Source organism: Syngnathus typhle, linkage group LG7, assembly GCF_033458585.1.
Source record: "Syngnathus typhle isolate RoL2023-S1 ecotype Sweden linkage group LG7, RoL_Styp_1.0, whole genome shotgun sequence".
NCBI lineage: Eukaryota > Metazoa > Chordata > Actinopteri > Syngnathiformes > Syngnathidae > Syngnathus > Syngnathus typhle.
The window spans coordinates 11,396,033-11,417,986 of NC_083744.1; the positions used below are offsets into that span (position 1 = coordinate 11,396,033).

Here is a 21,954-nt window from a genome sequence, read left to right on the forward strand (position 1 = left end):
TCCAATGTTGAGTGTTTATATTTATTTTTCAATTCATCAGCAATAATTTATAACAGCATAATGTGAAAAGCAACAAAATGTGCAACACCTGCTCAGGGAAATATTTTTATCTTAAAAAAAAAAAAAAAAATAGACATCTACATCATTGACAGACATTTTATAGTACATTCACAAATACATGCCACTTTCTATAACAGTTGATGACCAATTTGAGGCTAGCCAGGCTGAAGAAAACTACAAAAGCAACATGTTTGCAAAATACAAAGTAAATCACATGAGAAACTTTCTTAAAACGCTTAATGTCACTTAAGTTGCAGGAATTGCTCTCAAATGACAGTCATGTGAACACAGCTTTTTTTTTTTTTCATTAAAAAACATTTTACATAACAGTATAACAGAAGCGTATTGTAGTGGGGGTCAATATATGATCAAAAAGTCTAATAGCTAAATTGGGCAGATGACAAGAGTTCCCACTCCATTGCGAATATGACGTCCGATCCCGGTTTGTCTTGAAATCATATGTTTGATTCAAGACAACAACACAAAAGGTCAATTACTTATTGGCTTTTCATGACTTTTTGGGATTTGGAGGTAAAAGCAGAAAAAAAGTGCACTTTACATCTCAAAGAGAAACGCTGTTCCTACTTACAAATGTTAACAGCTTGGAAAATACAGGTACATTCAATATCAAAGATCTATAAGGTGCTATCCTACATTGCTTCCTGGAGGTAAAGAGCCTCACTGCATCTCAATGCAGAAACGCCTCAGTTGGGGAACCTACAATACGCTGGCTATGCGGCTCGCTGTGGAGGGAAAGGTTTCTCCAGTGCCGCAATTGAGGACTTGAATGAGCCTACTCATGACTGACTCTGGAAAAAAATATATAACTGTCATTCACTTTGATTGATTTTTATATGGCGATTGTGTGAGTTTTTTTGTGTATCCAATATTTGTTTTAAGAGGAACCGTAATGTCTCTCAGAGTACCCCGCGCAAAAAGCTGGGAGTGAGGTATTGTGGCCATCTAGGCCATCTAGTGCACATTTACATCATGACTTCCCCGACTCTCAACCGGGTTTGAATATTTACAGTCTGAGCAGATGCAGCGAGATGTTCCAAACCTTGTCAGACGTCCTTCGCAACGTCTTACATCCAAAGAGATAAGCTGGGATATTGCGCACTTGCATTTGTAGTGCTCAAAATTTGACATCAATGCTGCCATTTGAGAATATTTTATCAAAGCGGTTACAAAACTAACTGCAGTGCAACACAACAGTTTTGCCAATCATTGTCGATGAGCATTCAGATTAATTAATCTAGCGTAAGTGCAAAAGGCACACAGTCAGAGGTGTTCCATCAAGGTAGCTATAATACACAAAAATCTACTCCATAGACCCACATCATTGATACTCGATTACATCCTCAGAAATTGCCGTTACCTTACAAATTGTGTGAATGCTGAGAGATGCAACGACATTTGGCAACTAGTAATGCAACACAGTGTAACATACTGTGCAAGCATGCCCCTTATGGGATGACATCAGAGCAATATGACTGGGCTCTTTGACTATGACTGGCCCCCACACTAGGCGCTTGACCTTTGTGCACCTAACCAGCGAGCAGCAATGGGTCAACTGCAATCCCTGGTGTTCTTATCGAAGTGGCTTTTTTTTTTTTTTTTTTTAAACAACATGGCGTGATTGTCAACGAGAAAACTGATTACTGTGAATCAGGAAGAGGAAATGGACAAGAAATTAAAAAATCAGCGTGAATATTTGAGTGATTTTTGGCAATGATCGCCTCATTCATTGACGACAGGTGTATTGCGGCAACAGACTTGTCGTGCTTTGGTTTTTAGCCACAGGTACATTTCCAATTATTAATATAAAGTAGGATTGTAAAACAAGATACACATATTTGTATCGTCATATCTAAAAATGATATTTTTGTTGCAAAATCTTGAGATGCGAGGTGGAATTTTTGATTTGGACTGTGTGACATTCAAAATCAGAATCTGGTTCAGTTCCCAATGTGTTAAGCCTTGTCACTTTGTGTGCGGCTGACGACTAAGTGTGATGATCTTTGTTTCTCAGTAAAAAACCTTCCAGGGGGAAACAATTGGACTTCCATTCTGAATAAGTGTCACATTTAATGGCTATAGAATAATAATAGTTCCATTATTTTCATTAGGGTCACAGGTGAGCTTCAGTGTGTATGTCAGTTAATTTAGAGAGACGGAGTAGACGCGGGTCCGTCGCCAGCAATCATTGGGCAAATAGAGAAAAACAAGCATCCATTGAAATATTAAGTTGGTTTCCTATCCACAGTAAAACCTAACATTTGCCATCAACTGGGAGGAGGATGTGGGGTGGGGGTCAACTATTCGTATATTTTGCGTGCAAAACCACAAGATGGCGCCAAAGTTCTGGTTAGATGGAAAGAAGTATGAGTGACGTGACAAATCTTGACTCACTTGTGTTTAGTCTCTAGGGTTTTTGTGCGTGTTTTTGCAATGCGTGAAAAGACCGAGATCTCAGAAGAACATGCAAACTGTAATAATAATAAATATAATATTATTATCTATTAAGCGAGGGGTGCTTGACTCTCAGCATTCACACAACAAATGCATCTGATATGAGAGTGTATGGCCTCCAAGATGAAGGCGATCTAATCCAGACAAGTTAACTGGTTTGACAGACTGGCGACTGGTCACGTGGCCGGTGAATCCCACTCTCTTCATCGTCGTCACCTTCGTCACTCGTGGGACATTCGTCACGGTCCTCGGGTGAGCTCATCTCAGGCTCGTGGGTGTTGCCGTCGATTTGGGGGTCCTCGCACGGAGATGAAGCGCCTAATTGCGCCGACAAGCTCGGGAAGGCCGCAGCGGCCGCTACGGCCGCAGCTGCGGATGCTTGTGCAGGGTACAGCCACGGGAAGGGGGAGGCCAGGGCCGCCGCTGGGTACATGCCCTTTTCCATGTTGCTTTTATCAAAAAGAGGCATGTACGAGGCAGCGGCTGATGGGTTGATGAAGTAGAAAGGCATGCAAATTGGTGTCTGCTGTCCCACTCCGGTTAGTCCCATCAGCGAGTTCATCAACGCCATATCAGCAGCCCCCGAGCCATTTGCGGACCAGTTCATCTTTGGTTTCTTGGCCGGGCGATCGTCTCCAAACTCCTGCTTGATTTTCACACCTTTGGCTGCCTGCAAGGTGTTGCCGTGCTCACACTCTTTGTCCTTGCCCCCCTCACCCCCGTAGCCACTGTCCGTGTCCGTGTCATTCTCTGTCAGATCCCCGCCTTGGGTCCTCTGAATGACCGGGACGCAGTTGGCCTGGTTGTCGGCTTTGTGCCCATCCGGTGTGACGCCGACGGGGAGCTGCTGCTGCTGCGGGGGGAAGAGCGTGCTGGATTGAACCCTGGCCAGGGCCTTGTGGAGGTGCTGGACCAGCTGGGCACCGCTCTGTTCGTGCGCTGTCCAGTTCTCAAACTGACTCAGGTACTGGAGGACTTCCTTGGCGCACGTTTGAAAACCAGAGTGGAAAGCTTCTGCATCGGTGTGAATGGACGACTTCATTGACCGGTCCCCTGTTGAAACAAAAATAATCGCGTTTTAACCCTAATGCTCTTCACTTTCTTTGCATGCATTGAACTGCATGCTTCAAATTTTGAAATATTTCTCCAAAAAATCTGGGTTTTTTTTATCCACCACTTGTTTTTGGAGAAAAAACACCTGAGGTATGTCTAAAAAATGTAGGCCCACAAAACCTGAATTTTAAACCCAGACTTCTAGTTTTCCCCTTCAGTACGGCCCAGATGATCATCCAGCACATCCAAAAAGAGATCCAGCAGCATTTGCGTAAGAAGTGAGAGTTGACATGACAATGCCCCGAACATCTGAGCACAAGGAGGGTCATCAAGAAAATTCCCTTTTGAAAATGTGGCGGACAGCATGATGGCTACAACGACAGAGCTGTAGATGATCCTGGAAGAATCTTTCCAGGAGTGTATGAAAACATGGCAGACAATGCGGAAAGTGCATCGGACTCCTATGGGATGACTTATATGGGAAGACTTGTAGGATTTGAAATATACCTTTTGGCTACCAGTCCTGCAATATTTTTGAACCACCATAAATCAAAAATGTCTTTTTTCATGTCTGACAGGAAAAAAACAAGCCATGTGAATGCCATCTTTTTATGTTCAGTATGTATGACCACTCTTGTCCTGTTATACATGTTGACATTCCCAATCCCCAGGGAATGAAAAAAAACTTTTCGTTCCATCACATGTATATTTTCGCCATTTCAGAATTCCCACCATCGCTGTTATTTATCTGCATGCACTAGTAAAGTCATCAAATTTATGGTTGAAACACTTTTTTTTTTTTTTTTGTCAAATGTCAAACGAGTCCAACCGTGGGGCAAGATCAATATGTATACCAATTTTAAGTTCAATACAAAGTGCAATTTCGCACAAAATATTATATTTAGAAAAAAAATAAAGACGACAACAACACGTGATCGACAAGTGTCAGCGCACGTGCGGCGTTTGCTGCACTCAGAATGGCGCCCGTGCGTGCAAGTATTATTTGTTTCTTTCCACTGCGCGTGCTTTATCACCACACTTATGTACACAATCGATTAGGCTTGGCGAAGCGTGCAGATCTTACCGTTTTGCAAAGCAATGATCTTCTGGTGCTGCTGCTCCGTGACTGCAGTCAATGCGTTTAAATGTTTCAGGGTTAATTCCAGGACAACCGCCTTCTCCAAATGGCCCAGCGTCTGCGTGCGTGGACACAAAACACAAGTCCATGATGTCTAATATTCAAATACATTTTCCCTATCCACGCAACCTAAACTTCTTAGAAGTTGATCTTACCGACAGCTTCAAATGCTCGGGCAGCAGATCCTTCAGTTGACCGATACATTCATTGATTCGGTCCCTCCTCTTTTTCTCTATCAAACGGTGTGGTAACTTGTAAGCGTCCTGTGGAAAAAACAAGACGCGATACGTGGGTTCCAAAGTTACGTAATAGCCATTGCGACAAGGTATCTAAATCGTGAAAACACGTTTTAAAATGTTTCTATTTCCGCACCTTGCCACCATCTTCCCGTTTTATTCCCCTTTTGGATTTGCACATGTACAGAGAGGGGTAGTCCACCCTAAAGTACAAGTGGGAAGAGTCAAACATTGTTTTTTTTTTGTTTTTTTTAAGACTTGGCAAAAAGAAAACACGCTCACCCCAGAAAGTCTGCGCGCTCCATGAAGTGTCTTTCCTGCAAATGTGCTATTCTTTCATCCATCAGGTGTCTCCTGCAGCTTTTCTTGCCCACAAATGTTTGTTATTCCTCAAAGCACGCGGCTGATGGTGCACACGGTGTGCGTGTCCTCTGCTTGGAGCTGCGCCGCCTAACACTGATACCTCCACTTCTCCGTCCGCGGCTGATGTGTCTCGCCGCCCCCCTCCAGCACCCGCTCCCTCCCTCCCTCCCTGCCTGCCGCGGCCACTTCCCAAAGCCGCCTTCCGTCTGCCGCTGTGGCCAACAAGAGCGCACGCGCGACTCAGCGAGGGAACGGCTTCCCACTCACGTGTATTCTCACGGCACAAAGTCCACTAAAACCTGCTCCGTGTGCGTGTCCGTGCGTGCTAGTGTGCGCGCTTGCGTGCGCGCTTGCGTGCGTGTTACTGCAGCCACAGCCGGTGAGGCAACAGCTGGAGGCTGAACTCATTCTGAGACTCGATTCATGCGACAACTAAACGAGCACATGCTTGATGAGTTCCAAATAAATTGAGTTGTCGTCAGGTCACGTGTGATTTAAATTCTACATCTCTTCCACTTATAATTAACACTTTAAAACACACCCAAAAAAACACCACAACTGGAAATGACTTATTTCCTCAGTCGGTGTTTTCATGTCTGATGTACTTTTGTAAATTACAATGGAAAAGTACTCACTTGGACTCTGTATTTAAAGAGGCCATACTGTGCATTTTTCTGAGCTATTAGTAGTGCTGTGCGTGAATCAGTCATAATTAATTCACTTGTTCGATTGGGTTAATAATAATTGATTTATAATTTCCCTGATGAAATGACAAAAACAAAAAAAAAATCCAGCTTCCTATAATGTAGCAAGAAGGATGACATAAAAGTGACCAGTGACAACGTACAGTTTCATGTTTACCTTCTTTCTGCACTCTTGTGGCTTCAGACGCTGTGGCACAGTGTAGCTTGCCTTTTTCGTTAGTTTCACTGCAACACAGTTCCAACAACCATCAAAGATAATTTGATCACTTATTGGATGATGCCGGAATGAGCTGGGACACAAATGCTTCGATTAACTCATAGGTGTCAGGTCCATTCCTCCATGCAGATCTCCTCGAGAGCAGTGAGGTTCTGAAAAAAAAAATCCTGTTGGATATTAGCTTGTTTATATGACTCCCATTCTTAATCCATTGGTCTTACCATGATGTCCACCCATCATTTGTAGCTAAAACAGCCCTAACTATGCTGAAAAAAACTTAGCACAATGTGCAGGTTTGAGTTAATGGCCTTTTTTTTTATCCACCATTCTTTCTGATCACACATGGATGAGAAGGCCTGGCTCGCAATCTCCACTCCAATTCATCCTAGAAGTGTTTTATTGGGTTGAGGTAAGGACTCTGTTCAGGTCAGTCAAGTTCATCCACACCAAACCTTTTTGTCTTTATGGACCTGGTGGACTGACATCCATTTAAAACCTGTAGATTAGGAACGGATTGTCACATAACATTATATGCAAGTCAAAGCAGGTGAGCAAATACTAATGGACAAAAAAAAAAAAACAGTGGCTTCCAATAGTAGCATGATTTATTACATTTTACCCACAGAAGAGACAACTGAGTCTTTAATAAAGTCTACACTATGTAGATAAAGAGAGTCTGGGGCTCACATATTGGACATGTGCTTCTGTTCACGCATACCCGCGTTCATGCGGTGTATTGTAACCATGGCAGCAGCCCAGTTGTGTGCCCAGACATGTGCATTACACTCCTTTATTGAGCACTTACTTCTTGTTCTACTTCATCTTCTTTGTTGTCGTTGTCTTCTTATACTTTTACTTGTTGTTGTAGGTGTTCTTCGTCTTTTCTTCTTATCACCGTGTCTAAAATTAAAATTGTTTTTGTCTTATTGGAGAAAACAAACTAATAGACTCGGCAAACTGACATGACTTAACGAAATAACAAAAGGGCTAACCGACAGGGACGCCAAACAAAGGACGTGAAGCAATTGAGACAACAGGAACCAAACGACATCAAGACACAATGATCGGACGGTGCGTGAGGGGCCGACAGGACTTATATACACGACAGGTAACAAGAGGAAAGTGAGAATAATCAGACTAATCATGGGCACACAGGAGGGGAGGGGCGAGCACACAGACAGAAACCAAGACAGAGACACATAGTAACACGGCTGGGGACGAGACGTGACACTATCCAAGCTGACTAAGATGCAGCTAACAATAGGCTGAAGCCAAACGACCATTCATACTGTTAAGAACAATTTATGATCTTCAATTCGCCTCAGATGCATGTTTTTGGAATGTGGGAGAAACCCCATGAACCATGAACCCCAGACCTCATCCCTCTGAGGCAGATGTGCTCACCCCAAATAGTTTGTAATAGATGGAGTGGACATACAACCATTCACATTCACAACCATACCCAATTTAGAGTCCTCACATAGACTCGAGAGTGTTGTGATTTGTTTTTATCAGAGCGTATGGTTCTTCAATGTGGTGGAAAGAAGGATGCAATCACCCACTCACAGAATAAAAGTGTAATCTTCTTAACTATTACGTTTTTACTGAATGAACACGCGCCTGTCAACATACTCGTTCCTTTCTTTAATGAGCATATTTGAGATCATGGCAGCACAGTAGTATGTTGGGACAGACTTTCTGCCGCCCTTCCCTCCTTTTCCTTTACTCCTCTGTGAGCCGCCTGCTCTATATGTGGCACTGGAGCCACTCACGGAATCCGTTCCAAATGTTTTCCATATTAGTTCAGCGTCTCCTCTGTTTCCAAATAGCAGCTATGGTGAGAGGAGCCCAGGGCAGGGAGGGGAATAAGAGATGGGGGCGGGAGGCCGGGGGCCAGCAGGCAGCCCAGCTGGGCTGTTTTCAAACAGTGCCGAAAAAAGTAGTGAGGACTGAGAGGTACGGATCGTGAGGTAGTGACGGGAGACATGGGCAAGAAAGGTTCCTCAGAGCAGAGGGATTGCGGAAAGAGAAGAGAAGAGAGCCCGAAGCCAGATGACGACCACAAGTGCAGAGCGTGCCGCTTCCCTCTGCTCGTGGCCCTCTCGCAGCTGCTCCTGGGGGTAGCTGTCACAGTGGTGGCTTTCCTCATGCTGGCCATCAGTCCTTCACTTCTGGCCAGAGAGACACCGCACTGGGCTGGGATCATTGTAAGCGTTGTCTTTGTGCTCAACTTCTACTACATTCCTTGCATGGACGCTTGTGGTTTCTTGTTACTGCTGCATCTCTATTTTCACCACACGCTCTTCAACAGTGCCCCGACCTCACTCAACGAACAAAACACTGGCATGATCACACTATAATACGTAGTCAAACTCGTTTGGATTCGACTGACAATGTCCCATGTATGTTATTTGATAACATAATACAATCGCATGCCATTTTGACCTTAAACATTTTGCAGTGTGGCAATGTGACACAGTGTCACTACACCAAAACAGTCACAAGACAGTAACTTCCTCTGAGTGTCCGCCCACAAGTGCACAGAGAGTTCAACTGCAAAGGTTGATTAAGCCAATTCACATTTAATCCAAAAGGCTTCTTTAGTTCTTATTCATACGTGTGGAGTTTTCCTATTGATGTGTCTGTTGGTTGTGGCCTCTGTGGTCACATGGGATTTGTTGTTATTATCAGGAATCGCGGATGAATACAGTAGATGGCTACCCCCACACCTCTTTCAAACTACCCAAAATTTGAATACCAATGTCCTCAATTGAATGTCCTTCCTTTTTGATATGCAATAGAACTGCTAACTCTGGACCTGAAGGCTGACCTCCTATATTGTTGGCTTGTGTTTGTTTGCGTAGCGGTGGCTTGGCCTCTCTAGTGTAGAGGTCACGCCCCTCCTCATGACATTGTACTTTATATTGAAGAAAAAAACAACAACATTGCTGAGTTTGTTTCTAGGGATTTTGCCCTTGGAGTAAATCAACTTTGGTCCAAGGATGATGTCGTGTGAAGCCTATATGTGGTCTTTGGAGAAATTCTCCAACAAAGCAGCCAAATAAATACACCACATTCCACCGATGTAGAAATTGTGATTTATTTTGGCAGCGCCTGGCTTTATTTTCTAATGATGGCAAGCGCTTAAATCACCACGGAAAAGAAGCATGAATATGCGTCGGTACTTAAAACAATGACTAGAAACAAGGCAAGGTTGCCCCAGCATTACCAGCGCAACCAAGGTCTGGGCAACCAACCAAGTTAGTAATTGCTAACTTCAGTCAGAAAAAAACATCCATCCATTTTCCATTGCTTATAGCAATGGAGCTGGAGCTCATCCCACCTGACTTGGGACCAAAGTAAGAACACATCTCGGATTGTACACCCCTCAATCAGAGCACTCTTAGTCGTAAACAACTGTTCACATAATTGACATCCATACCTGCAGGCATAGAGCAACAATTGATCCCCCACTGGGTGTACGAGAGTCATCACTGACTTCATCATCATCATCATACAAGCTTCCTTTGTCACAACAGAGAGCAGTGATAATGAAATATTTATTTACAGCTCATAACAAAGAAGTACACTTGTAAACATTAAAAGAACACACACTTGTATCTTTAAAAATTAAGAGTGTGGAATAAATTTAGAATTTCTTTTTACTAACATTTGCACGAGTGTGTACAGCTACATGTATCTAACAGACTGTGATGATGAATATGTGAATATGTTGTCAACCTTTATTGGTTTGTGATGAGACATACTGACAGGTTACACTCTATATTGGAGGAAACACCAGAGTGTGTTTATTACTCAAGGAAAAGCACTAAATATATTTTGGTTTTGAAGTATCAACTCCAGCTTTTTACTTAAAGCTGGTCCTAATCACCCACTTCTGATGCAGGTTTACCTACTGAAGTTTCTGGTGAGAGCATGTTTGCTATTTTTTGGCTCAATAAATGAGATCAGCCTTTGTGGCTGTTTTGGCCCTGTCTGAGAGTCCAGTCAAGATATAATCTGCCGTCGAAAACATCTCGGCGTCCCGAGTTAGATTCTCACGAGACGAATCCAAGTGAAAAACACTGAGGTCATCAAAAAACTTTCCAGAGACTCTTGTTGAGTGCTTAAGAACCTGGGAATAACCGTAAAATAAGATGCCGCACGTTAGTCATAAGACTCTAACTGCAATGTGGAAAGAGTGTGAAAGAAAGACTGCGTCTGTGGAAGTTTGAGCAACTCATGTAATCACATCAGTTAGTATGCAATAAATTACTGGCAGTCGTCAACATGCGAGCAAAACAATGTGTTGTGCTCCAAGACCCAAACCAAATGCATACACAAGACTACTAGCTTTAAAAGAGAATGAAACTAATGAAACTAAGATGCTTTTATTGTTTTGCAGCTATGTTTGGTTGCCATTGTGGGATTCATCCTGTACTGCGTCACCTATCATCCAAATGAACGCTCGACCCTGCAGTTCACTGTCAAGGTGGGTCTGCACACGAGTAAACAGGATGTGTTCATGTTGACGGGTCCATCATGCAAATATCAAGGACATGCTCTAATTTAGTTACAACCTTTGAAATGGCATAGGGGAGCTGGGGTAAGTTCAACAAATAGGATCAGGTTCTGCCACTCCTTGCTGCTAATTAAAGGGGGAAGTCAACCCCCAAACTTTCTTTGTAAGAATGTTCTGTCCAGCCCAACTAGTCGAAACACCGTGTTGTTTCGTTTGTGTAATATGAGTTATGCCTGTTTTTATCCATCTCAAAGGCAGCCATTTTGCCATTTGCTGTCGACTGAAAATGACATCACAGTTACCGGGTGAGCCATGATTGGTTGTGACTTGAGACCTGGCAACTGTGATGTCAATTTTAGTCGAAAGCAAGTAGCAATAAAGTTTGCTTGTAATGGTAAATTTACTCCATCATATATGTGATAATGCATGTGAAAATACCAAAGTAAATAGTTTTTTGTTCTATGCATCATTTGAGATAGCTGCAAAACTGGGTGCTAAAACTGTAGCATAAAGGTGCAACATATTAGCTGTGGTGGATAATAAAGTCAATTTGTAGCCACAGGGTAAATTGAGCAATATGGGCAGGGTAGGTTGCTACCAGCTCACCTTATCCCATCTCATTTATTAGTGTGTTTGTGCTGTGTAGCAACATGTACGTATATGTAAGTTCCATCATCATTGTGCACCGTCACAGTACATTGCCTGTCCTGCAACATGCAAATAGATCTCTGGACAAAACTTTTTATGATGTGCAATCAGACTAAAGGTCCTCCATAATAATGTAGGATTGTCTATTTTAACGATTGACCTATCAGGCTAATATCATGCAAAGCTTGTAGTACTCTTAATCCAGGAAGGGAGGGGAGGAAGGGAGAGGTGGAAGGAGCTGCAAAGCTAGGTAGAAGGGAAGGAAGGGAAGTTTGGGCGATGTGGTCATTTGTGTAACAAGACAACAATAGTGTGGTATTGGCATAGTAAGAGTTCTCACTTCATCATTCATCTCATGTTTATGCACTCACATTCGTAGAAGACTTTTAATGAAGGTTGCTTTCATTGAGTTCTAAGGATTTACGAGGTAATTTTGCAAGAAAGGCCACAAAAGAAATCCATAGTGTATGCGTGGGTGAGCAGTTAGTGTTACAAATTGTTGGAATGTTCTATAGAATGTATAAATCCTAACTTAATGCTGATACTATGCAAGAACGGCAAAAAATTAACATAGATCAAAATCGACATAATCCCTTGCACTAAATAACAACAGGCTAATAATGATAATAGGTGAGCTGCTTTTGTTTTTACCAGGCTGGGTATAGAAAATGAATGAACGGAAGTATCTGCAGTCAACATACCCATACTTTTTGTCATTTTTGCAAAAAATAATTTCAAAAAGTATTTACCGTAATTTTCGAACTATAAATCGCACCGGAGTATAAATCGCACCAGCCATAAAATGCCCCAAAAAGTGGAAAAAAAAAACATATATATGTATATAAGTCGCTCCTGAGTATAAGTCGCCCCCACCCAAACTATGAGAAAAACCACGATTTGTAGTCCGAAAATTACGGTATTCTTGAATATTTTCTTGAAATCGATGATGAAACATTGGGTGTGACTTGCAATATGAATGCAGCGAAGGGAAGTAACCACAAGAGTCGGCTTCTTTCTGTCACCAAATGTAAAGTCAAGCATAAAGGCCCACCAAAACAGTTGCAGTTAATCCAGTTGCTGTGACCGCGCCCCCTTCTATCTGCCCATGCTTCAGATTTCACGGCTGTTCCAAAATTAGCATGAATGCTATTTGGAATCATCATCTTGGATAACTCCATAAGTTTCGAAGTGAGAGGAAACACCAACGAGTGAGGGCTGCAGTTATATAAGTGATGGATTAAGATCAAATTTAAGGGTTATTGCTCTAGTGAAACTGCATGAACATCATATAGCCATTGGCACATTTTACAACTGTATTTTTAGATACTGGCGGTCGCTCAAAACACACACGTGCATGCAGGAGGCAGGACACAGGCGGGGTTCTCGATCTGAGGGCCGCCTCTCGCCCTGTAGGATTGTGGGTAACCTCTTTCAAATGAACATGCAATAGCCACTAAAACGGCATTCCTGTTTATGACTGTGAGGTCCTGCTACCAATTCAGGGTGTAGTCCGCCTTTTGCGCATTGTCAGCCCAGATTGGCTCCACGACCCTGAACGGGATAAGCGGTGTTGGAAATGTGATAGATGCATGGACTTTAAGGTCACTGGTTTGTTCACGCAGTACGTATAGTTCTCTTATGAAACGGGCAATAATTACAAGTCTAGTTTGCAGCCTGTTTTGACACGACATAAAACAGATTTTTGGGGTCATGAGTCATTTTATCATATCTCCAAGTCAGGTCCTGTGAGGTCACAGTGAAGATGACCTTTGCCCACTAAACTGTAATCATTCACCTTTTTTTTTTTTATCTCAAGAGAACGTCTGGGCCCCAAGCAATAAATATCCCTCCAGAAATTGTTTAGAATAGAGATTACGTGATTTGGGCTCAAAACACAGCCTGCAAACAGAAACAAACTAGAGGCAACGAATTCTAATTCCCCCCAAAAAGTCATGCGAATGAATGCTCTAAAATGAATACAAGCAGAAATTATTTGGACCATTAATCTAGGTAATACATAATAGCATGGATGAGTCATCAGATCCCATTTAAATTTTGGATACTTAAAGCAAATAGGACAGAGGTTTTATTGTCAATTAACTACCCTTGAGTCTTGCAGAAAAAAAGAATGGTTGGATTGAAAAGCGTAATCATGCAGCTGTTGCCACAAATTGTGCTCCTTGATTGATTTAAAATGTTATGACGCTATAGTTAGGTGCAGTAAGAAAACAAGTGGAAGAATAATAAGAGCTAGAAACTTCAAGGCAAGATGAAATACCAAAGCAAGAAATACATGACGGATTGGCCATAGCATATTATATTAAATTCCAGCTTCCAGTTAATAGATGGGGGCCGTGAGTGTAACAAAAGTGAAATCACAACAATATGACTGAAATGTTTGGATGCCCTGATCTCTTTGCTTTTTGGGAATTTGATGGCACGTTTCCTCACCAGACTTGTTGTCAACCAATGGAGGGACAAAGATCCAGTCACACTAACAATTACAACAATGGGCGAATATAGGAACTTTCAAATAACACGGCATGCAAGTTTTGGAGAAAAAAAAAACTACTACAAGCATAGGAGAAAAACATACAAGCTGCAAAATAAAGTCAAAACCAAAATTTAATCCCCAAACGTCAGAAGTATGGCAGGCCTTTTTGCTGTAAAAGTTGAATATTTGTTTCTTTCTAGGAGAGAAGCTCAGCTTTTTAAGGTTGATTTCAAAATGCGTGGAATTTTGATCCCACAATAGAATCGTGGACCTATGATAACATCAAATTGCGATCCTTTTCGAGATGTGTGCTGAGAAATATAGCTTCTGGGCTGAACTATGAAAGAAAAGAATACATGCTATCCTTCCTGACACATGACTCAATATTATCTCAGATGCCTTCTCGTTACCGCTTTCAGCATAACAATGATGGAATGAAACCTTTGGGAGTCCTTTTAACCTCATTTGCTGCTTTCTGACACATCTGTCAGGATTCACACAATGACAATGCATGATGTGACACTTTCTTCCTGCCCACAGCTCCTGTACTTTACCTTGTGTGCCATCGGTCTGGTCATATCCACCTTGGTTGTGGCCTTTGCTGGATACCACCACGTGCAGACCAGCAGCCTCAGCTGCCTGCCCACCGCTGATGCCTGCGAGTGCACGTTGGACCCCCGTGACCCCATAGCTCGCACTTTCACCTACGAGGGCGTCGACGACTGTCAGGATATCACCGAGACGCTCTTGCTCTACTTTTTGCTCCAGATTGTTCTGAACCTAGCTCAGACCTTCGTCTGTGCTGTGGCTGTCTTCATCATGTGGAAGCACCGCTACCAAGTCTTCTACTCTGGCCTTCAAATCGGATCCTTCCAGCAGTGGAACAAGGTTTAACAGGATGACTGAGCGGATCACAGCGGACACGCCAACTTTGGCCCTACAGCGTGATGTCACAACCATCTTGTGTGATGGTTGTATTACATACAAAAATGCATTTTTGTACCATTTGTGTATGTTGCAGATGGAGAGCGAGTCGACTTATTTACTTCAATGTCACAAAAAGCATGCATCCTATAACAGATTTTGACTTCTGCAGATGTGAGTAGACTTATTTACTTAAGAAGTGTCACAAAAAGCATGCAAGCATGCATTGTGTAACAGATTTCGACTTCTGCGTTGCATTATTCCATCCCAAAATGTATTTCCATGCTTTAAATGTGTTGGTAATACCAAGCATGAAATGTGTTTAATCTCGTGAAATATTAGTTTTGGTCTAGACTTTAGATTAAAGTGCCATCTGCTTTAGAGTACAATTGCCTCTCTATTTTCATGCTAGAGTGAAACATTTTCATTCTCAGCAAACCAAGGCGAAAACGAGCATGAAAGTCAAGGTCTTGCTTTTCATGACATTATTACATGGCTTAGACGTCACGTTATTTTGGTGTTGTTTTCAATGGTGTGTTGTTCATTTTCTGTATATGTGATGTTGACACAAACTGAACAAACAATGAAAGTAAAACCTTTTGAAAATTTCAAATGGGATTCCCAGTATTTTCCACCGCCGACTTGCATACATGGTTTTCATTTGTTGTGATTCTAAACGTTTGTGACCACACCACCATTAAGCACATCTTCAAAAATAATGATTTCCAAGAAACAAAAAGGGCTTTCATTTTAAGGCACTACATATCCATTGAGCAAATGTGTTTCCCCTTGTGCAACCCATGCAGGATGAGGTCGTACGCCATGTTCTGCATTTAGGGAGTGGCGGCCCAGCATGTAGTTTACAAATCAGATGTGCAAACTAAAATCTTTAACAAAATAGTACAAAGAGAACCTCGTGGTTTCCTTCAACGTCAGCGCTGCTTTCAAAGCCTGAAACCAAACGTATGACTAACGTGTGACATCGGCGAGAGACAATGTGATCTCTATTCAAACTCACATGTATTTGACTGATCCTAACAGTTCATTCCGAAGTGACAAGTGTGACTTCGCACAGCGAATGAACTGTAGTGTTTCCTCAAAGATTGTCCTGTCAGAGCAATTCATCATCGTTTAGTACACTTTACCTCAGCTCTGGCGCATTGGAATTCATCTCTCGTGACTGTCTAGGTTGGGAGGTGAGGGGCGTACAGCTCGACACAAGTCTATTATAAACCATGAGGATGACAACAATAGTAGTTTACATTCAAATAATTTTGATTGATCGTTAATGTTAAAAAGGTCTGGCGCCTTTGTGCTAATGTTGTTTTGTGGTCATGACACATTATGTGACAGCAAAAAGCTTAGACACAGCAAGTCACATGCCTGTCATCACGAGTGTGTGCTTATTTATAAAAAAAAACACTGCGGAAGAACCTTCCGCCTTCTTTAACAATCAAATGCAAAGTCATTTGATCGAAAACACTGCAGAATGTTGCTTCTGGTGACTCGTGACACAACTGTGACTCTATAAACGGAAAACACAGACTCTTGTTACGCAATTTGATGAAATGTGTCACTTTTAAGGATTGCACCACTGATGTAAATCTCGGCTTTCCACTCAATTTCATCCCATCTTGTGTATCATTCACTGGCTACAACATTGGCAGGCTATCTTCCCTTTTGGCAAAAAGATACACGTTAGCTTCATTAGAGCCTAAATTAATATAATCTTAAAAGACAGCTCCAATGAGGGAAGCACAATAGAAAATGAATTCAGAAATTGGCCAGATTTTTCCTACCACACCATCGAAATACCTTCACAAATACTATAGAATTTATTTTCCTCTCACACACTCCTGAAAGACTCTCAAATACTACATTCATGACATTTTCCCAACCCAGACTACTGAAACACTTACACACTACTTTTATGTGTATGAAAGGAAAAATAAAAATAGTTTACGAGAGCATTTTGGTCGTGTAGGTCATAGTATTTTAGTAGCGTAGAATTGGAAAGAAATTGGTAGAAAGAAAAAACAAAATGGTAGTGTCTATCAGGGTTTCAGTCATGTGTGAAATCATTTCAATAAATTTTGAAGTGCGTGAGAGGGCGTGTTAGTGGTGTACAAGTGGAAATACAGTCAGCAGTGTGTAAAAGTGGTGTGTGAGACTGTAGTATATGAAAGATTGTTGGTCGTGTGCGAGAGCTTTTCAGTCCTATGCGCAAAGTGATTTTCAATGACGTTGTGGATCTCGCATGCTTTTGCTCTCTGACAGCACGCTATTCCAATGATCGCTGTACTCGATCGGTCCTGTCTACGCAGTAACAGCTGCTCAGCAAAGTGTCTCTACGTGGGCTAAATTTAATGGCTGTCACGGGCAGCAGGAGCAGACATCGCCCTGCTGCTGTAAACAGCAAACTGAAGCTAGGAAGGGAGGGGAGGGCAAGGGAGGGGCAGGATGGGACCAGACGGGGTCCCCTGCAGAAGGTCAACTGCGGGATGCATTCATCTTCTGGGTTACACAAGGACAGATGTGAAGCATTAACAGCTTTGTATCAGCATCCCTAGTGTCATAGCATATTGCGGATGCTAATAACACGCTGCAGTATGCAATTCTTCAGACTGGTGACATCATCCTGTCATACTGTCTTAATGGACTATTTCTGCTAAGGTCATAATCTCCACTAGACTGTTGTCTGCAGTGATACCTGAGAACTACTCCTTGAAGCTGCCTTGATCAATGAAAAAAATCCTCTTCAGACACAACAAAACAATGACAGCTTGTGAATCTATATTCATTTGAAATCTCAGGAAGTTACTTCAGGATGAAAGTGTGGGTAGTGAAGCGGGTAAAAATTTACTTAACCCAGTAAAAAGAACTAATTAGTTAAGTATGCAGCCTTCTGGCTAGGATATGGATTGAATTTACAAAATCGGCAGAGTATTTTGGAAAAATAAGCAGCAAGTTGAACTAACCTGTGTGCTTGGTGGAAGACTGAATAGAATTACATTTTTTGAGGGTTAAATTTAATCAATTTTATTTCTTCAGATGGTTGCACAAAATGAAACCATCTAAATCCAGACATTAAGTCGATTTAAAAATATATCAGAATCCAGATGATTTTATTTGGTGCAACTTCTTGACAAAATAAAATTGAATGAATTAAACACCTTTTTTCAGTGTACTTTGTTAAAAAGCTACTCAATAATGGTTTTGACTGAATATTTGGAGACTCTTTTGAACTCCCACTCACACGGAAGGATGCCCATTCATCCATTTTCAATAATACAATCATTAGGGTTGCTGGTGAGCTAAAGAAGAGAGGAGTACATCCTGGACTGGTTGCCAGTCAATAGCAAGGTCAACATAAGGCAAGATTAAATGACTTTTCATGTTTAAGCATACCTGGCAAGTGGCTTCAAGATTCTGGTTTGGTCTTGGGTTCTTGTGTCATTGGCAACATGAAGGAAACTGCTCACTAAACAGCAGCAGTTTCATTTCTAATATTAGAGAAGTAACCCAATGCGCAAGTTAAAATACAATTATGTCTGAATGAGGACGGTCCAGTTCTGTTCTAGAAAAGCTGTTTTGGAACCAAACTGTAGGAAAAAAAGTCACATAAGCCTTCATGGCATTTACGTATACACTTTATTTATACAGACAAATGGATTAAGAAATAGTAGTAGACACAAACATATATTACTTATCTGACGTCCCGATAAAATCGACGTCCTTATGGTCATTATTACATGCTATTCCCTAGAACAATTTAGACGTAAAATCATTTTCAAGTAAGAATTACACATTTTATTCACATTCATTTATTACTTTGTGGAAATCTGAATGAATCAGAAAAAGATGTGGCGCAGTGAATGCATCATAGTCACAGGCAATAGCCCAAACTGGACAGGTCTCTCCCTTTTGTGTGGAAAAAGTGCAACAAACAATAATCCAGTTTTCAATGATGAGTAAGGCAGCAAAGATTCGGACTCACAAATGTAAAAAAAATATAATAATACTCCAGTTATTAAAAAGGTTCTTACCAGAAATCTAAAAGGAATAAAGACAACTCCTAACCCAGTGCCAAGTACAGATCTTGGTACCAATCGTCCACTTTCGGATACGACATTAAAGACGAAGTAAACCCACAAAATGTTCTTTGTAATAACATGTTCCGTGCAGCCCAAATAGTTTAAACACAGTGTTGTGATTAATGTTTCATTTGTGGAATATGAATTCAAAAGGAAAAACCCACCATGTTTTTATCCATGTCAGGGGGCGGACATAATGCCACTTGCTGTCGATTGAAAATTACATCACAGTTGTAAGGTCACAGGTCACGACTAATCACGGCTCATCAGTTTTCTGAAGCGGAGTCGTGATTGGCTGTGAACTCACCTGGCAAGTGTGATGTCATTTACAGTTGACAGTAAGTGGCAAAATGACAGCCCCCTGAGATAGCTAAAAACAGATGAATTTAGCAGATTTTAACTCACATTCCACAAACGCAATATTAATCAGAATGCCGTGTTTGGCCTTGCGGGGGCACATTTAACATATTGCAAAGAAAATGTTGGGGTCGACTTCCACTTTAAGAAAGCGAAGGCATTCGGGCTGAGACAGCAAAGAACTAATCTTACCATAACAACTCCCTTCACCCTCTGTTGGCCACACGAATATCACACTGGCAGATGCGTGCCAAGTCCGCTCAATCATTCACAGTCGACCCACTCGGCATGGAAGTGCGCAGGCAACCTGTAGTTGGTCCCAAGCAGCACAGATGTGGTCCATAACTGACAGCGCTGTCGTACAAAAGGCACTTTGTGACTAATCGTCTGTTAGCTGTTAACGAAGAAGAGTCACTGTTGGTGTGCACGTCTGCAATTTGTATTGTTTTTTTTTCCCTCACAGTGTCCATCCATTGTGTTAAGGTTGTGAGACCCTCAATGATTCGAGATGTGATGGTTTGCCTGCGGAGGACCCAATAATCCTTGCCTTTGCTTGTGCTTCCTCTGTTCAGTCATCTGTGGAAAACACACAAGCACGTGGTGGAGCTTTACTTTGCACGCAGAGTAGACATGATACACACAATAACAGGGATCAGCTGGTCGATGTGGCAGCCATGACTGCATACAGGGTTTGTTGTTTTGTTTATTTAAAGCGTCATGCTCCCCCGGCGAGCATTTCATTGACATATCTGTCGCAAGAGGAACAAGGACAAGTCTGTGACCGGGATCACATGCCGGCGAGGGCAGGTGACAGGGGTGATCAGTCACGCTTGCATCAGCGCAGTCATTCACACGGCCCAAGACTAACTTTGAACCTGTCAAAGCCTGTCTGAAAGCTGGATTGACAAATTGGGGTTATATCAGGGACATTAGGTGAGACTTGACTCAGGGTGAGTGCTGGTAATAAGAGATTGTTACATTTCAACTTCACGCCAGGCAATACGACGGGGCCTAAAGCCAAATTGCAAACGCAAGAATCACAGACATATTGAGACAATTGGGAATTAAAAACAAATTTGTAACGTATCACCATTAAGATCCCATAACTGTTTGGTCACATTGGAGAAGTGAGGCCACCAATTTCCTCTAACCGCTTAGCCTGCTAATAATTTTTAGGTCAAGAGAGGCTCCAACGACAGCGTGTACAGTAATAGTCAGATGAGGAGAGGATGAAAACGGGTCTTTACCTGCTCCTTGAGCTCAGACAGCTGGGCAGACAGCTGAGCTACCAGCGTGACGGTGCTCACCAGTTTCTCCTGCAGCAATCGCATCTCATTCTGCTCGTTATCCCCCTCGTTGCTCACCAGAGAAATGGCTCTCATGCGGGGGAACCACTCCAAGTTCTTTTCCTGAGAGATGAAGGAGAGATAGGGAGTGAGAGAAACTGTGAGAAGGATGAAGTGAATAACAGTCGAAATAGAGCTGAGTCAGAATGTCAAGGAGACTGCTGCGGTGGCAATTTTGGCAGTCGGCCTCAACCAGGGTGTGATTCTACACAGTTTTGGCCAGTCTGAAGGGCAAGACTCAACATGGAGGTGCTGGAAACAACTTAGAACTGAAATCATCCTCTAAGAACAGAAGCTTGCTTTTTGCTTTGCACTTGAGCATGATGGCCTTTTTGTCTCTGCGTTGCGGTCAAGTGTGGTCATACATTCACTGAATAATAACAGGCATTTCAATGCAGATATGAGTCACTGTCCTCATTATTGGCTGTACTGTTATTTTTTTTGTCTTGCATGAAAAGATACACTTGTGCAAGTAGAAATTGCCATCTGTCACCCATCATTTGCGTTTTGTTTTCATCCAAACAAACGTGTTTTGTTGTACACATAAAAAAAAAAGGAGAAGGTAAAAAGTCGTTGAGGAAAACAAACCATTGGCATTACGTAATGGACTTGGACCTGCAATGCAAAATGTACGCACATGCGTGGGTGTGCATCTGCATGAACGTGTCGTGGGGGAGAGACATGACTTGACGCAGACAAACTGTCATCAGCTGTAATATTTATTGGCCACTTGCGATAAGAACGACCTAAATGGTGTCGTGAGTGGAATCAGACTGGCACCTCCACCACGTGTTCTGTGAGAGCAATGAGGTATTCTCCCACCTACTCTTATGTAAGAATATATTTCAGGCATGGTAAAAAAGATCAGTGTGAGATGTTGAGGACGAGCTGGCAAACCAAGGGCCGCATTCTCACATTCATGCCGAAATCCTTTCAAACGCATAGAATGCACATTTTTCTTGATACTTGTGAACGCCAGTAAAATATGTGCAATAATAACCCCAACAAAACAAAACACTGAATTTGAAAATGCCTCGTGTAGAGGATGCGGTGTGCTGTTGGCGGACGACTTCGTAAACACATTTTTTTTCAAAGAAGCGCATGATTTTTTTAATTCAATGCTGTGATTATGACTGAGTTAATGTTTGGAGTTCTACCAATAAAAACAAAATCGCTGTGGAGAGCAGTGATAAGCAATCCGCACGTTTTTTTGGACGATGGACTAGTTTCATTTTCAAAAAGCGGTCCTACCTGCCGGATTCTTAAAAGGCAACTGTTTGGATGAAAAATACAGATTTTGCACAAAAACTCAAATTCTGGGAAGGT

At 42.1% G+C, this 21,954-nt stretch overlaps 3 protein-coding genes across 5 annotated transcripts in view; 1 reads left to right on the forward strand and 2 right to left on the reverse strand.

The window, feature by feature from the left end:
* Positions 1–7: 7 nt before the first annotated feature.
* bhlhe41 (basic helix-loop-helix family, member e41) lies at positions 8–18,363 on the reverse strand. Its single transcript, XM_061284137.1, has 7 exons — positions 18,240–18,363; positions 7,049–7,143; positions 5,242–6,739; positions 5,096–5,162; positions 4,879–4,986; positions 4,670–4,781; positions 8–3,585 (listed from the first exon to the last, which is right to left on the reverse strand). The coding sequence occupies exons 3-7, from the start codon at positions 5,301–5,303 to the stop codon at positions 2,681–2,683; spliced, it is 1,254 nt and encodes a 417-aa protein (XP_061140121.1). The 5' UTR covers positions 5,304–6,739; positions 7,049–7,143; positions 18,240–18,363; the 3' UTR covers positions 8–2,680.
* Positions 8,110–15,444, forward strand: sspn (sarcospan (Kras oncogene-associated gene)). The gene is made up of 3 exons (XM_061283956.1): positions 8,110–8,450; positions 10,649–10,735; positions 14,448–15,444. The coding sequence occupies exons 1-3, from the start codon at positions 8,229–8,231 to the stop codon at positions 14,799–14,801; spliced, it is 663 nt and encodes a 220-aa protein (XP_061139940.1). The 5' UTR covers positions 8,110–8,228; the 3' UTR covers positions 14,802–15,444.
* A 100-nt stretch (positions 18,364–18,463) lies between the features above and the next one.
* The window catches only part of itpr2 (inositol 1,4,5-trisphosphate receptor, type 2), a 46,403-nt gene continuing 42,912 nt past the window's right edge, over positions 18,464–21,954 (reverse strand). For all 3 annotated transcript variants that reach the window (XM_061282762.1, XM_061282763.1, XM_061282761.1), the window contains exons 56-57: positions 20,530–20,691; positions 18,464–19,858 (exon numbers count right to left, since the gene is read on the reverse strand). In XM_061282762.1, coding sequence (XP_061138746.1) covers positions 19,778–19,858; positions 20,530–20,691 — 243 coding nt within the window. In that variant the 3' untranslated portion in view covers positions 18,464–19,777. The remainder of the gene's footprint in view (positions 19,859–20,529; positions 20,692–21,954) is intronic.

Bases quoted from the DNA above. Each gene is read 5' to 3' on its own strand.
- bhlhe41 (XM_061284137.1), bottom strand. From the start codon at position 5,303: ATGGATGAAAGAATAGCACATTTGCAGGAAAGACACTTCATGGAGCGC. The intron at 5,163-5,241 runs GTGAGCGTGTTT...CTTGTACTTTAG, and splicing joins GAGCGCGCAGACTTTCTGGG to GGTGGACTACCCCTCTCTGT. The intron at 3,586-4,669 runs GTAAGATCTGCA...TTGTTTCAACAG, and splicing joins GATCATTGCTTTGCAAAACG to GGGACCGGTCAATGAAGTCG.
- sspn (XM_061283956.1), top strand. From the start codon at position 8,229: ATGGGCAAGAAAGGTTCCTCAGAGCAGAGGGATTGCGGAAAGAGAAGA. The intron at 8,451-10,648 runs GTAAGCGTTGTC...ATTGTTTTGCAG, and splicing joins CGCACTGGGCTGGGATCATT to CTATGTTTGGTTGCCATTGT. The intron at 10,736-14,447 runs GTGGGTCTGCAC...TCCTGCCCACAG, and splicing joins CCCTGCAGTTCACTGTCAAG to CTCCTGTACTTTACCTTGTG.